Source organism: Heterodontus francisci, chromosome 33, assembly GCF_036365525.1.
Source record: "Heterodontus francisci isolate sHetFra1 chromosome 33, sHetFra1.hap1, whole genome shotgun sequence".
Lineage (NCBI taxonomy): Eukaryota > Metazoa > Chordata > Chondrichthyes > Heterodontiformes > Heterodontidae > Heterodontus > Heterodontus francisci.
In genome coordinates this window covers 14,091,474-14,105,413 of record NC_090403.1, presented here as the reverse complement: position 1 = coordinate 14,105,413, position 13,940 = coordinate 14,091,474, and the positions used below count along the sequence as shown (strand labels likewise).

Sequence of the window (13,940 nt, the reverse complement as noted above, 5' to 3'; positions counted from 1 at the left end):
GACCTGGTGTGGGATAGAATATGAACAACAGTGTTTTGGATGAGCTGAGGTTTCTGTAGGGTGAAGGATGTGATGTTGGCCATCTGGATGAGCTTTCTGAAGTGAAAGGTAGAGAGGAACAGTGATCATTGAGCTGCTGGCAGAGTCCATGGCAACAGGGGTGGCTGTGGTTTGCAGGATGACAAGGAGGATGGCGAACCTAATCCCAAGTGGGCGAACTGACTGCAAAGCTCAGCGAGAGAGGAAGATGAAGCAGTTCGAGTGTTGCTTATAAGCAGGTGTACCTTGATGGCCCCTTTGGAGGAAAAAAGGCAGCGAGGGAGGCTGCAGGCTTATTCAGGGGGCACTAAACCTGGAATGGCAGAAGGAGAGCAGGAAGGCAGAGGAATGATAGGTTATGATGGTGATAGGGGAGAGAAAGAAGGAGAAATGAAAGGAGACATGAGTGGGTGGCAGGAAGCAGAGGAAAAAGAAAGGTGCCCGAGTAGTGAAGGGAAGAGAAAGAAAAAGAAAGATAGAATTAATAGGCTCGGGTTCAGAATGACATTGAAAATGTGCACATGAGTGGACACAAAGAGGAGGTGATCTGTCCTGAGTTAAAGTCTGAGGCCCTGTGATGGGGTGAAGTCAACATGAGGCCATTGAGGAGTCAGCTTAGAGAGTCTCGGAACCAGTGATCAACTGGTTTGGAGAGCGGGTGGATCCAGGAGCTGTTTGAGGGGCAGTGAATCAGAGGGTGCTGCTGGAGGTTATTCAGTGGAACTGGAGGGCTGAAAACCTGCATCCATACCTGTACAATAACTTTAAATGTTGCCTTCCTTCTGACAGGACGTGCCTATCGCAAGTGCAACATACACGGGGACTGGGAGCTGGTTCCCAGCATTAACAGAACCTGGGCAAACTACACCGAGTGTACCAAGTTCCTGCTGCCTGACCACTGGTACCAAAAGGTAGACAGCAGAAAAACAACCCAGTTAAGAATTTAACCAAGAGTTACTAACTAAAGCACAGTGGCACAGTGGTTAGCACCGCAGCCTCACAGCTCCAGGCACCCGGGTTCGATTCTGGGTACTGCCTGTGTGGAGTTTGCAAGTTCTCCCTGTGTCTGCGTGGGTTTCCTCCGGGTGCTCCGGTTTCCTCCCACAGCCAAAAGACTTGCAGGTTGATAGGTAAATTGGCCATTATAAATTGCCCCTAGTGTAGGTAGGTGGTAGGGGAATATAGGGACAGGTGAGGATGTGGTAGGAATGTGTAGGATTAGTATAAATGGGTGGTTAATGGTCGGCACAGACTCGGTGGGCCGAATGGCCTGTGTCAGTGCTGTATCTCTAAATCAAATCTAAAAAAAACATCAAAAATCAAAGCAGGATTTGTTAACTTTAACCAAGATTTACTAATGAACCCAGGATTTACTAACTAACCAAGACTGACAATGCTATCAAGCAGCACTTGCTTAGCAATTACCTGCTCAGTGATGCTCAGTTTGGGTTCCGCCAGGGCCCCTCAGCTCCTGACCTCATTACAGCCTTGGTCCAAACATGGATAAAATAGCTGAACTCAAGAGATGAGAGTGACTGAGTATGGCATCAAGGAGCCCTAGAAAAACTGGAGTCAATGGGAATTAGGGGGAAAACTCTCTGCTGGCTGGAGTCATACCTAGCACAAAGGAAGATGGTTGTGGTTGTTGGAGGTCAATCATCTGAGCTCCAGGACATCACTGCAGGAGTTTCTCAGGGTAGTGTCCTAGGCCCAACCATCTTCAGCTGCTTCATCAATAACCTTCCCTCCATCATAAGGTCAGAAGTGGGGATGTTCACTGATGATTGCACAATGTTCAGTACCATTCTCGACTCCTCAGATACTGAAGCAGTACGTGTAGAAATGCAACAAGACCTGGACAATATCCAGGCTTGGGCTGATAAGTGGCAAGTAACATTCGCTCCACACAAGTGCCAGGCAATGACCATCTCAAACAAGAGAGAATCTAACCATCTTCCCTTTGATGTTCAATGGCATTACCATTGCTGAATCCCCCACTATCAACATCCTAGGGGCTACCATTGACCAGAAACTGAACTGGAGTAGCCATATAAATACCCTGGCTACAAAAGCAGGTCCGAGGCTGGGAATTCTGCGGCGAGTAACTCACTTCCTGACTCCCCAAAGCCTGTCCACCATCTACAAGGTACAAGTCAGGAGTGTGATGGAATAATCTCCACTTGCCTGGATGGGTGCAGCTCCAACAACACTCAAGAAGCTCGACACCATCCAGGCCAAAGCAGCCCGCCTGGCTCGGGTATAAAATTAAAACCCAACCCGGGCCCGACCCGACCACAGCCAACCTGAACCCGACCTGAGCCCGAGCCCTTTCATATTTTTTCCCGCCCAACCCGACCCTTCATCTGTTCCGGCAGCAGGAAATTCCTGCAGCTGGAGTTGTGGGGAATCATGGGTAAGCCTGATCCTGTGACTTCCCGGAAGCAGTATCCAGCCAGACCTGACCCGAGCCCGAATGCTGGACTTGGAATTTCGACCCGACCTGACCCGAACCCGACATATGTAGTCAGGTCTAGTCGAGTTTGGGTCGTGTAGCCAGGCTTTACCTGGAACTCCCTTCCTAACAGCACTGTGGGTGTACCTACACCACATGGGCTGCAGCGGTTCAAGAAGGTGCCTCACCATCACCTTTGTAAGGGCAATTAGGAATGGACAACAACATTGTCAGTGACGCCCACACCGCATGAATAAATAAAAAAGCAAAATTTCCAAACTAAACCAGGATTTATAACTAAACTGGATTTATGAACTAATCCAGGATAAACTAACTAAGCCAAGATTTACTAACTAAAGTTACTAAGCCAAACTTTATAATCTAAACCAGGACTTACTAACTAAATGAAGATTTACAAACTGAACCAAGATTTACTAACTGAATGAGGGGCTTTCGTTTTTTCCCATTTGAGGAAGGGACTGACTTCTATTTATTGGCTGCTCTTGGTGTGGGACTTGGGCTGCAGACCCAGATCCCATTGCTCCTGTGTTCGAGCATTGCTGAGAACTAGCCCTTGAAACAGACATAGTGTGGGAGTGTGGCCCATGACGCAGAGTTAGTGATTAATACTGAGTGGGAAAGTTGGGAATGCATTGAAGCACCTACTCTGTGACACTCAGACTGAGAATGCTGATTGCCCATTCATCTGATTATTTCCCACAGGAAGTGTTTGACCGTCTCCACCTGATATACACTGTGGGTTACTCCATCTCCTTGATCTCTCTCTTAGGCGCTGTTTCTATACTCAGCTACTTCAAGTAAGAATATGCTCAATAATACATTAATATTTATCTATATAACACCAGTGACTACTTCAGAAATAATTCTTTGGCGTAGAAATTTGATGGGACCGTTCCCGTTTTTTCAGGTGCTCAGTGGACGACTGAGCCTCCGCTATGGGCTGCAGGTGGGGGCAGGAGTTGCCCTCACTATGAGACAAAATGCACTGCTTGCTATATTAACGGAAGCAAGAAAATAAACATCCATGGCCCACACTTGAAACAGGCGATAGGCCCTCTGCTTCGGCAAATAAGGGGCCTAACGCCCCTTTGATGCCCCCACTGCAACGTTAGGTTACCTGGAACCCAGCCAGCGGGCTGTCACCAGAAGGAGGAATTTGTAAAAACTACTTACCCGAATGTGGAATCGGGAGCAGCAAATCCCACTCCTCCTGGCTTCACATTAAAAGCACAAGCCAGCTGCCCCTCAGCCCCCATCATCATCTCTGCCTGAGCCGCCCCCAACACAATCATCCCCTGAGCCCTCCTAACACAATCACCGCTACCCCCGCATCCCCACTTCCACCCCCACCTAATTACCCCCACGGCAGGAGACTCAGTATATCTGGAGTTTTACCAGGGCGCTGCCTATCGTTTCTTCTGGATATTGGATGGTGTGCGGTGCCACAACTCTAAGGAGGTGGAGCACTTACAAAAAAACTGCCCGACCTCCTGAGTCACCAATGTAATCCAAGCAGCTGAGGTGCCATTCCCGAATCCAAACCTCGGGCTTGCAGTCAGCGTCAGTGGAAAATGTAACCGCGGCTGCTGGTGGGATGGGGGGAACATCCATGCGGAAGGAAGGCGCGTAAAAAAAAAATTGCCTCAAGGTGAGCCACCCCGATAGTGATCCTGTGTGCGACTCTGTGACCATGCCCGAGCCTCAGACCATGCCTGATTTGGCAGAACTTTCAAATCCCACAGCCGGGCTTGGGTGTGGGAACAAGGGAGAGAGGGAGGGTGCGGAGCCAGAGGCCTCAACAGACATGGAGGTCTCCCTTCCCCTAAATCCCTCCTGGCAAAGGAGGAGAAGGTGCCACTCCTCGGAAGGCGGGGAGAGCCTGGAGAATAGACATCCCTCTGTGGAAGAGGAGTCAGGGCCCATCACGGATCCTGCTACCCATCATCCCACCACTATGCACTGTCAGTGGAAGTCGTCCAACCCCCAGGAAGGTGAAGCAGCTTCCTCTGTCCAGTAGGGACCTCCAGGAGATGTGAGGGGCACTCCTGCCCAAGGGAGCGGAGGTGAATCCACCTGGTATAATCCAGTCACTCATCAGCAGATCGGACGTCATGGAGGCTGAGGCGGGCGAAGTGAATGAGGCTGAGCCCGGCCACGTGCTGACATTCTCCAGGACATACTTGACATGGCAGAGGTTTCGAATAGAAAGGCCGCACATGCTGGGTCACTGGACGGTGGTGAGGGAAGGGAAGACCCCATTTCATCCTTCCCTGCCTTTGGCACCGGGGGCACTGATGCTGGGGATGGAGCTTTCCCCAGTGTTGTCGCGTGGCCCAGTGCCTGGACAGAGTGGGGCTCCGAACCACTGCTGCCCTGTGGCTCAGACCCCCCAACTGAGTCAGGGAGGACCGCTCTCCCCTCAATCCTGGGGCTGGGATGGTTTCAGAGGTAGGGCTGCCCACTGCACTCCATGCAATGGGAAGGTCAGTCACTAACGGTGACAACCCGGAGAAAGATGGTGACTCAGTGGAAGGTACCAGGGATGATTTGGAGTCCATCGCCAGGGAGGCAGTGGACACCCTCATGCCTCCCACCTAGTGTCCCCTCGTCCGCTCTGCGGAACTCTGGGAATTCCTGGTCAATTGTTTAGGTTGCTGTGACAAGGTTCAGCTGGCCCTTGACTGACAGTCGGAGCTGCAGCTGCTTGTCGGGTCTGTCCGCTCTGCTGTAAAGACCGTGGGCATGAACAAGGACGTGAGCTGACTCGAGCTGTGCCAGCTGAAGGAATGGAGATCACGAGTGACTCCATTCCCTCCCACAGTTGGGTGTAGGACTCTTGCCATGATGCCAACCATAGCCAGCCTCAACATCAATGATGGCAGAGAGGCACACTGTAGATTTCTTAACTTCTCGTTCCTTAAGGAGGATGGCAGTATGCGATGTGCTTCCTGCAGGAAACCCATGCCAGGAGACAAGGCTACATGGCCATCCAGCGAGGATACTCGCAGGGTTTTGTGGGAGGATTTGCCAAAGGTTGGCCCGGAGGCCGCCAAGCAGCTTGATGTGCTGCTTAGCCTGGCGGAGCTGTCAGGTGCCCTTGTCTGGCTCTCGAGGGGTAGGTCCCCGGGGCTGGACGGGCTCTGTGGAGCTCAACAGGGAATTCTGGGATGTTCTGGGCGGCGACTATGTGCGGGTCCTGGGCAATGTCTGGTAACTGGGTAGATGCCCCTCTCTTGGCAGAATGATGTTCCTGATGGTGGGGGAGTCCAGAACCAGGGGTCATAGTTTAAGGATACGGGGTAAACCTTACAGGACTGAGATGAGGAGAAATTTCTTCACCCAGAGAGTGGTGAGCCTGTGGAATTCGCTACTACAGAAAGCAGTTGAGGCCAAAACATTGTGTGTTTTCAAGAAGGAGTTAGATATAACTCTTGGGGTGAAAGGGATCAAAGGATATGGGGGGAAAGTGGGAACAGGTTACTGAGTTGGATGATCAGTCATGATCATAATGAATGGCGGAGCAGGCCCGAAGGGCCGAATGGCCTACTGTGGACCACAAGATCTTTGCCAGAGCCATGTTTGCTCACCTAGGCACTGTGCTGGCCCACATGATCCACCCTGACCAATCGGATTCAGTCTAGCCGGACAATCCACTATAACATCCATCTGGTCCAGGACTGATCCACCATTCCCAGAGGGCCAAAACCATCGAGGCACTTACAATGGTACTCAACCCCAACTGCACTTATGTTGTCGAGGTGGCTCAAGTGTGTGGAGCACACCCGTCTGAGCTGACCCCCATTCAGAGCGAATTTCTCATCGGTACCAGGCCCCAAAACCTCCCTCAGGAGCCTCGGTCCCACAACTTGAACTGTCTCTCGGAAATCCCATCTGTGCTATTCCACTCCAAGCGGTAGGGTTTCCTGTATGGGCTGAAGGGTTCCCTGTTTTTTTTTATATTCGTTCATGGGATGTGGGTGTCACCCATCCCTAATTGCCCTTGAACTGAGTGGCCATTTCAGAGTCAACCACATTGCTGTGGGTCTGGGGTCAGCATGTAGGCCAGACCAGGTAAGGACGGCAGATTTCCTTCCCTAAAGGACATTAGTGAACCAGATGGGATTTTACAACAATCGACAATGGTTTCATGGTCACCATTAGACTAGCTTTTTAAAAAAAATTCCCAATTTACTAATTGAATTCAAATTTCTCCACCTGCCCTGGTGGGATTCGAACCCATGTCCCCAGAGGACTAGCCTGGATCTCTGGATTACTAGCCCAGTGATATTAACACTATGCCACCGCCTCCCCTGTTGCCGATAGCCAGGTTTGCCTGTGGGGGCAGTTCGTGTCAGAGATTCAGGCCTCAGCTGTGGCATTTCATCCTGCTGTCTGTAGGAGGCGGGTCCCCCAGTGGGAGCTTCTCTACTTTGGAGTCCTCCCTTAGTCCATTGGCGATTTGGCATGGAAGGTGTTGCAAACGACGGTCCCATGTAATAGACTGTTAAGCTGTTTCATAGAATCCTGGGCCGCCGGTAGTTTCTGCGGCCTGGAGGAGCCTGTGCTTCACATATATATAGAATGTGAGAGGTTGCAGCCCCTGTTCGACTATCTGAGGGGGTGGCTCCTCAATTTCTGGCTGCATTTCAGTCCCACACTCCTAATCTATGACCACCCAGTGAGAAGGGGAGTGGGCAGATCGGAGGATCACCTGGTGGGACTGCTCCTGGGCCTGACCAAGGTGGCCATCAACAAGTCCAGGCAGTAGGTGGTTGAGGGGGTCATTCAGCCCGACTGCCTGCCTGTCTTCCGTGGCTTCATCCGCATCTGGGTGTCCCAGGAGAGGGAGCATGCAATGTCCACCTTGAGGCCTTCCACGACTGGTAGGAATCTGGGGAACTGGAGTGCATCATCCCCCCTGGGAATGTTATTTTAATCTGGTTAGTTAAGTTTCTTTTAAAGTTTTGGGTTTTTTTTGTAACAGTATATGAGCGGTGCCCCATTTCAGAAGGGGCACTTAGTTCCCCTTTATTGGCTGGATCAAAAGTTGTATAAATAGGCACAGGCTGAAACTGTGGTTGTTAGGTTAGGAGGTGCATGCTTGTAATGTGTAACTCTGTAAATAAATGCCAAAAATGTGAGTAAAGATTAGCTCCAGTTCTATCCTTCACCAGCTGGCTTTCGGGAGTATAACACCTCTCACTCTAGACTCCTTTTGATCACATGGTACTTCTGTCCTCCATACAGGCGCCTGCATTGTACCAGGAATTACATCCATTTGCATCTCTTCACTTCCTTTGTGTGCCGGGCTGTCAGTATCTTTGTCAAGGACGCTGTAGTCTATTCAGACTCTGTGATGGATGGGCTGGAGTTCAGAGTTGAAGAGTTACCGGGTGATGTAGCCGTTCTTTCCAGAGACAAGCATCAGTTTGTAAGTGTAGCCATGCGCACTGTCAGAGCTCCTTCACATACTTCATGTAGAGTAATAAATAAATATTTTAATGAAATTAGTGCTTCACTAGTAAAAGGGTCTCATTCCATCGAGGAGTCATGGCACCCTAAGGTCAATTAGGGTTACTAGGGATGATTGGGGGGTTCAGCTGTGGACCAATTAACACAGGGAGCCGATTCAGACCATCACTCTGAGTAAAATGGCATAAGATTCAAAGAGCGAGTAAAGTGTCATTGGCTTGTCGTGGCGGTTGGGTTTTCTGTGGCCCATGCTGCCAGTACAAAACTCCAACTCCAACTGTTGATAACTTGGGGCATGTCACCATTAATTTTAATGGTCAGAAGATCGTGAGCAGCTGAGGTCTGAATCTCTGACATGACCTGTCCCCACAGGCAAACCTGGCCATTGGCAACAGGGAACCCTTCATATCAGGACACCTCACTCCTTGTGGATGGCACTAAGCTTTGGTGTAATGCAGTAGTTATGTGACTAGAGGCCTGGACTAATAATTCAGGGAACACCAACTCGTGGGAAAGAAACAGAGGAATACATTTGCTAGGAAATTACAGAGAGTTGCAAAAACTATAGAATGATTATAATGGGAAACTTTAATTATCCTAATATAGACTGACATAATAATAGTGTAAAGGGCAGAGAGGGGGAAGAGTTTCTGAATTGTGTTCGAGAGAACTTTCTTGAGCAATAGTGGCGCAGTGGTTAGCACCGCAGCCTCACAGCTCCAGCAACCAGGGTTCAATTCTAGGTACTGCCTGTGTGGAGTTTGCAAGTTCTCCCTGTGTCTGCGTGGGTTTCCTCCGGGTGCTCCGGTTTCCTCCCACATGCCAAAGACTTGCAGGTTGATAGGTAAATTGGCTATTAGCAATTGCCCCTAGTATAGGTAGGTGGTAGGGAAATATAGGGACAGGTGGGGATGTGGTAGGAATATGGAATTAGTGTAGGATTAGTATAGATGGGTGGTTGACGGTTGGCATAGACTCGGTGGGCCGAAGGGCTTGTTTCAGTGCTGTATCTCTAAACTAAACTAAACAATAGGTTTCTGGCCTAACAAGGAAGGAGGCATTGCTGGATCTGGTTCTGGGTAATGAGGTGGGTCAAGATGATCAAGTGTCAGTAGGGGAACAGTTAGGCAACAGTGATCATAGTATCATACAGTTTAGGTTAGCTATGGACAAGAAGCAATCTAGGGTAAAAAAAATAATTAATTGGGGAGGGCCCATTTTAGTGGACTAAGAATGGATCTGGACCAGGTAAATTGGAAGCAAAGGTTGGCAGGCAAAACTCCAATTAAGGAGGAGATGGTTTGGGTACAGTCGGAGTACATTCCCACAAGGGGGAAGGATCGGATAAAGAAAGCCAGTGTTCCCTGGATGACGAAAGAGATAGAGAGTAAGATGAAGCAGAAAAGGGGTGTGTATGACAGATGTCAAATTCATAATACAAGTGAAAACCAGGCTGAATATATAAAGTTCAGAGGGGAAGTAAAAAAAGTAATGAGAAGCAAAGAGAGAGTATGATAAGAAACTGGCAGCTAAAATAAAAGGGAATCTAAAAGTCGTCTTTAGACATATAAATAGTAAAAGGGAAGTAAAACAAGGGTTAGGACTGTTTAGGGACCAAAAAGGCGATTTACGCATGGAGGCAGAAGGCATAGTTGAGGTACTAAATGAGCACTTTGCCTCTGTCTTTACCAAGGAAGAAGATGCTACCAAAATCACTGTGAAAGAGGAGATAGTTGAGACACTGGATGGGCCAAAAATTGATAAAGAGGAAGTATTAGATAGGCTGGCTGTACTCAAAGTTGATAATTCACCAGGACCGGATAGGATACTGAAGGAAGTAAGGGTGGAAAGTGTGGAGGCACTGACCATAATCTTCCAATCCTCCTTAGATACAAGAGTGGTGCCAGAGGGCTGGAGATTTGCAAATGTTGCACCCTTGTTCAAAAATGTGTAAGGATAAACCCAGCAACTACAGGCCAGTTAGTGTAACCTCCATGGTGGGAAAGCTTGTAGAAACAATAATCCAGCACAAAATTAACAGTCACTTGGACAAATGTGCATTAATTAAGGGAATTCCGCATGGATTTGTTAGAGGCAAATCGTAATTAATTAACTTGATGGTGTTTTTTGATGAGATAACAGAAAATTGATAAGGTAATGTGGTTGATGTAGTGTATACAGACTTCCAAAAGGCCTTTGATAAAGTGCCACATAACAGGCTTGTCAGCAAAGTCAAAGCCCATAGAATAAAAGGGACAGTGGCAGCATGGATACAAAGTTGGCTGAGTGACAGGTAATAGGCACTAGTGGTGAATGATTGTTTTTCGGACAGGAGGAATGTATATGGTGGAGTTCCCTAGGGGTCAGTACTAGGAGGAGGATAGTGATAGACTTCTAGAGGACATAGATAAGTTGGTGGAATGGACAGATATGTAGCAGATGAAATTTAATGCAGAGGAAGTGTGAAGTGCTACATTTTGGTAGGAAGAATGAGGAGAGGCAATATAAAATAAAGGGTACAATTCTAAAAGGGTTGCAAGAGCAGATGGACCTGGGGGTGTATGTACATAAATCGCTGGCAGGGCAGGTTGAGAAAGTGGTTTTAAGGCATACTGACTTGACTAATCTAATTGAGCTGCTTGACTAATCTTATCGAGTTTTTTGATGAAGTAACAAAGTTGATGAAGGGAATGTGGTAGATGTTATTTATATGGCTTTTAAGAAAGCATTTGATAGGGTACCACATAAAAGGATGGTTAACAAAATTGAAGTTCATGAAATAGGAGAGTCAGTGTCCAATTGGCCAAAAAATTGGTTTAAGGACAGAAAACGGTGAGTCATAGTAAATAGTTGCTTTTCACACTGGAGGATGGTCGACAGTGCTGCTCCCAAGAGTCAGTGCTGGGACCACTGCTTTTCTTGCTATACGTAAATGACTTGGATCTTAGAATACAAAATAGAATCTCAAAATTTGCTGCTGACACCAAATTGGAGGTACTGCAAACAGTGAGGATGATAGGAACTGTCTGCAACAGGACATAGATAGGCTAGCAGAATGGGCAGAAAAGTGACAGATGGAATTTAATACTAACAAGTGTGAGCTGATGCATTTTGGCAGAAGGAATAGGGAGAGGCAATATATACTTAATGGCACAGTTATAAAGAATGTGCAGGAACAGAGGGACCTGGGGGGTGCATGTGCATTGATCTTTGTAGGTGGCAGGAGATATTGAGAGAGTAGTTTGTAAAGCATATGGGATCTTGGGCTTCATAAATAGAGGCATTGAGTACAAAAGCAGGGAAGTTATGCTGAACATTTATAAAGCCCTGGTTAGGCCCCAACTGGAGTAGTGTGTCCAGTTCTGATCACCACACTTTAGGAAGGATGTGAGGGTCCTTGAGAGGGTGCAGAGGAGATTTACCAGAATGGTTCTGGGGATGGAGGATTTTAGTTACAAGGATAGGATGGAAAAGCTGGGGATGTGCTCCTTAGAACAAATGCGATTGAGGGGAGATTTGATAGAAGTGTTCAAGATTATGACGGGCTTAGATAAGTTAGACAAGAAAAAACTGTTCCCATTAACTAATGGTACAAGGACTAGGAGACATAGATTGAAGGTTTGGGGCAAAAGATTCAGGGGGAATATGAGGAAACACTTTTTATGCAGCGGGTGGTAATGACCTGGAACTCGCTGCCCACAAGGTGGAAACGGAGACAATCAATGACTTCAAGAGGAAGTTTGATGGTCACCTGAGAGAAATAGACTTAGAGGGCTATGGGGATCGAGCGAGGAATGGGACTGACAGGATAGTTCCGTGGAGAGCCGGCATGGACTCGATGGGCCGAATAGCCTCCTTCTGTGCCGTAAATAACTCTATGACTCTATGGATCCTGGGCTTTATAATTAGAGGCACAGAGTACAAAAGCAAGGAAGTTATGTTAAACCTTTATAAAACACTGATTCAGCCTCACCTGGAATATTGTGTCCAGTTCTGACCACCACACTTTAGGAAGGATGTGAAGGCATTTGAGAGGGTGTAGAAAAGATTTCCGAGAATGGTTTCAGGGATGAGGGACCTCAGTTGCATGGATACATTGGAGAAGCTGGGGCTGTTCTCCTTAGAGAAGAGAAAGTTGACAGGAGATTTAATAGAGGTATTCAAAATCATGACTAGACAGAGTAGATAGAGAGAAACTGTTCCCATTGGTGGAAGGGTCGAGAACCAGAGGACACTGATTTAAGGTGATTGGCAAAAGAACTAAAGATGACATTAGAAAAAGCTTTTTACGCAGCGAGTGGTCAGGATTTGGAATGCACTGCCTGAGAGTGTGATGGAGACAGATTCAATCAAGGCCTTCAAAAGAGAATTGGATAATTATCTGAAGATAAAAAATTTGCAGGGCTCTGGAGAAAGTGGGGGGGGGGGGGGGAGGGGAAATGGGATTTGGTGAGTTGCTCTTGCAGAGAGCCAGCATGGATATGAAGGGCCAAAGGGCTGAATGGCCTCCTTCTGTGCTGTAACCATTCTATGATTTTATGATTCTTTGGGCTTTATTTTGTGCAGCAGGCAGGGCTTATGGAACTGGGCCAGAAAGTTGGGGGGAACCCCACCTCTCCATTTTTTCTGACCCCCGGAGCGATTGTCCAGTCTATTTGGGTCAAAGTTTAAGGAGGCGGGATCCCCATCCCTTTAAACATTTAATAGGGACGGGCATCCCGCCCCCTCCCCCTCACGAGCTGCCGGCCTATCACAGGGCCAGCAGCTCAGCAGTATCAGCACAGCCACCGGGAGCGGCGGCCACTGCCAGTACTGCAGAGGCCTCAGACCCAGGCCCAGCGGTGGATCCTGGAGAAGAGGTAGGTGAGACGGGATCACTGGGGCAAGTCTGAAAGACCCCAGCAAGGGTTTGGGGTGGGGGGGGCGGTGCTTTCGGTCCAGGGAGGGTCTTGTGGGGTACATTTGTTTCCGGTGGGGGTCCTCCATGGGCCACAAATTGCTTTTTCAAGGCGTCCTCACCACACAGTGCAGGTCCCCCTGCCGCTGGTAAGATCCCTTATTTGGGAAGAGGCCCTTACTTGGCCTCTGGATGAGAAAGCCGTTATCGGCCTATCCCGCGCCCAGGAGAATCGGAACCAGGACTCCCAGCGTCGGGATCTTTGGCGGGCAATTCTGCCCCCATTCTCTGGTCACCACACCCCCTCCTCAGCCCACCCTGTGCCACAAAACCCGACGTCAGGTTGAGCTGTTAGATTGTCATAAAAACCCGACTGGTTCACTAACGTCCTTTAGGGAAGGAAACCTGCCATCCTTGCCCCATGACTCCAGTCTCACAACAGCTTCCCTTTGAAGTGGCCAATCAAGCCTTTCAGTCACTAGGGATGGGTAATAAATGTCAGAGACATCCATGTCCTGAAAGTGAATAATAAATTAATATTATTAATATTATTAGTGTAATAAATTAATATTAGCCTTTTCCAGTTTGTGCCAAATAACAAGCTTCTGGCCCCTGAGTATTCAAGCTTCCAAATTGTTGTGCCTTGAACTCCCCGTATCCTGTGTGACCAGTGGAATTCCTGAATAGGATCAACTCGACCCTGCCCCACACACACACTGGGACATACTACATATATGTAGTATGTGGTCGCCCTCTGCAACATGACCCCCAGAAGCTCAGCCTGAGGATCACCTCAGGCCCCGTCACTTTCAAAGCAGCAAGCTGCTGGTATCTCCATTCCGGTTGCCAGAAGGGCCTGGAGAAAGATCGGTCGGCTCATATACCAAGAGTAGCCCTTGGTTTGTTCCTGGTAGGGGGAAGTGGGTGAACATGAGCTACCAGAGCACATCCCGTCCTCACAGCTCCATGTCCGGTAAGAATATTTTGAAAACTTACCATATTGTTAAAAGGCACTCCCAAGTTCTGTTTTTTGTGATTGCAGCTGATGGCGACTGCTTC

The 13,940-nt window shown here is 48.4% G+C and overlaps 1 protein-coding gene across 1 annotated transcript in view; it reads left to right on the top strand.

Moving 5' to 3' along the window:
- Positions 1–13,940, top strand: part of LOC137347980 (parathyroid hormone/parathyroid hormone-related peptide receptor-like) — a 143,769-nt gene that overhangs the window by 96,087 nt on the left and 33,742 nt on the right. Inside the window, exons 8-10 of the mRNA XM_068013051.1 lie at positions 829–950; positions 3,215–3,309; positions 7,760–7,943. Coding sequence (XP_067869152.1) covers positions 829–950; positions 3,215–3,309; positions 7,760–7,943 — 401 coding nt within the window. The remainder of the gene's footprint in view (positions 1–828; positions 951–3,214; positions 3,310–7,759; positions 7,944–13,940) is intronic.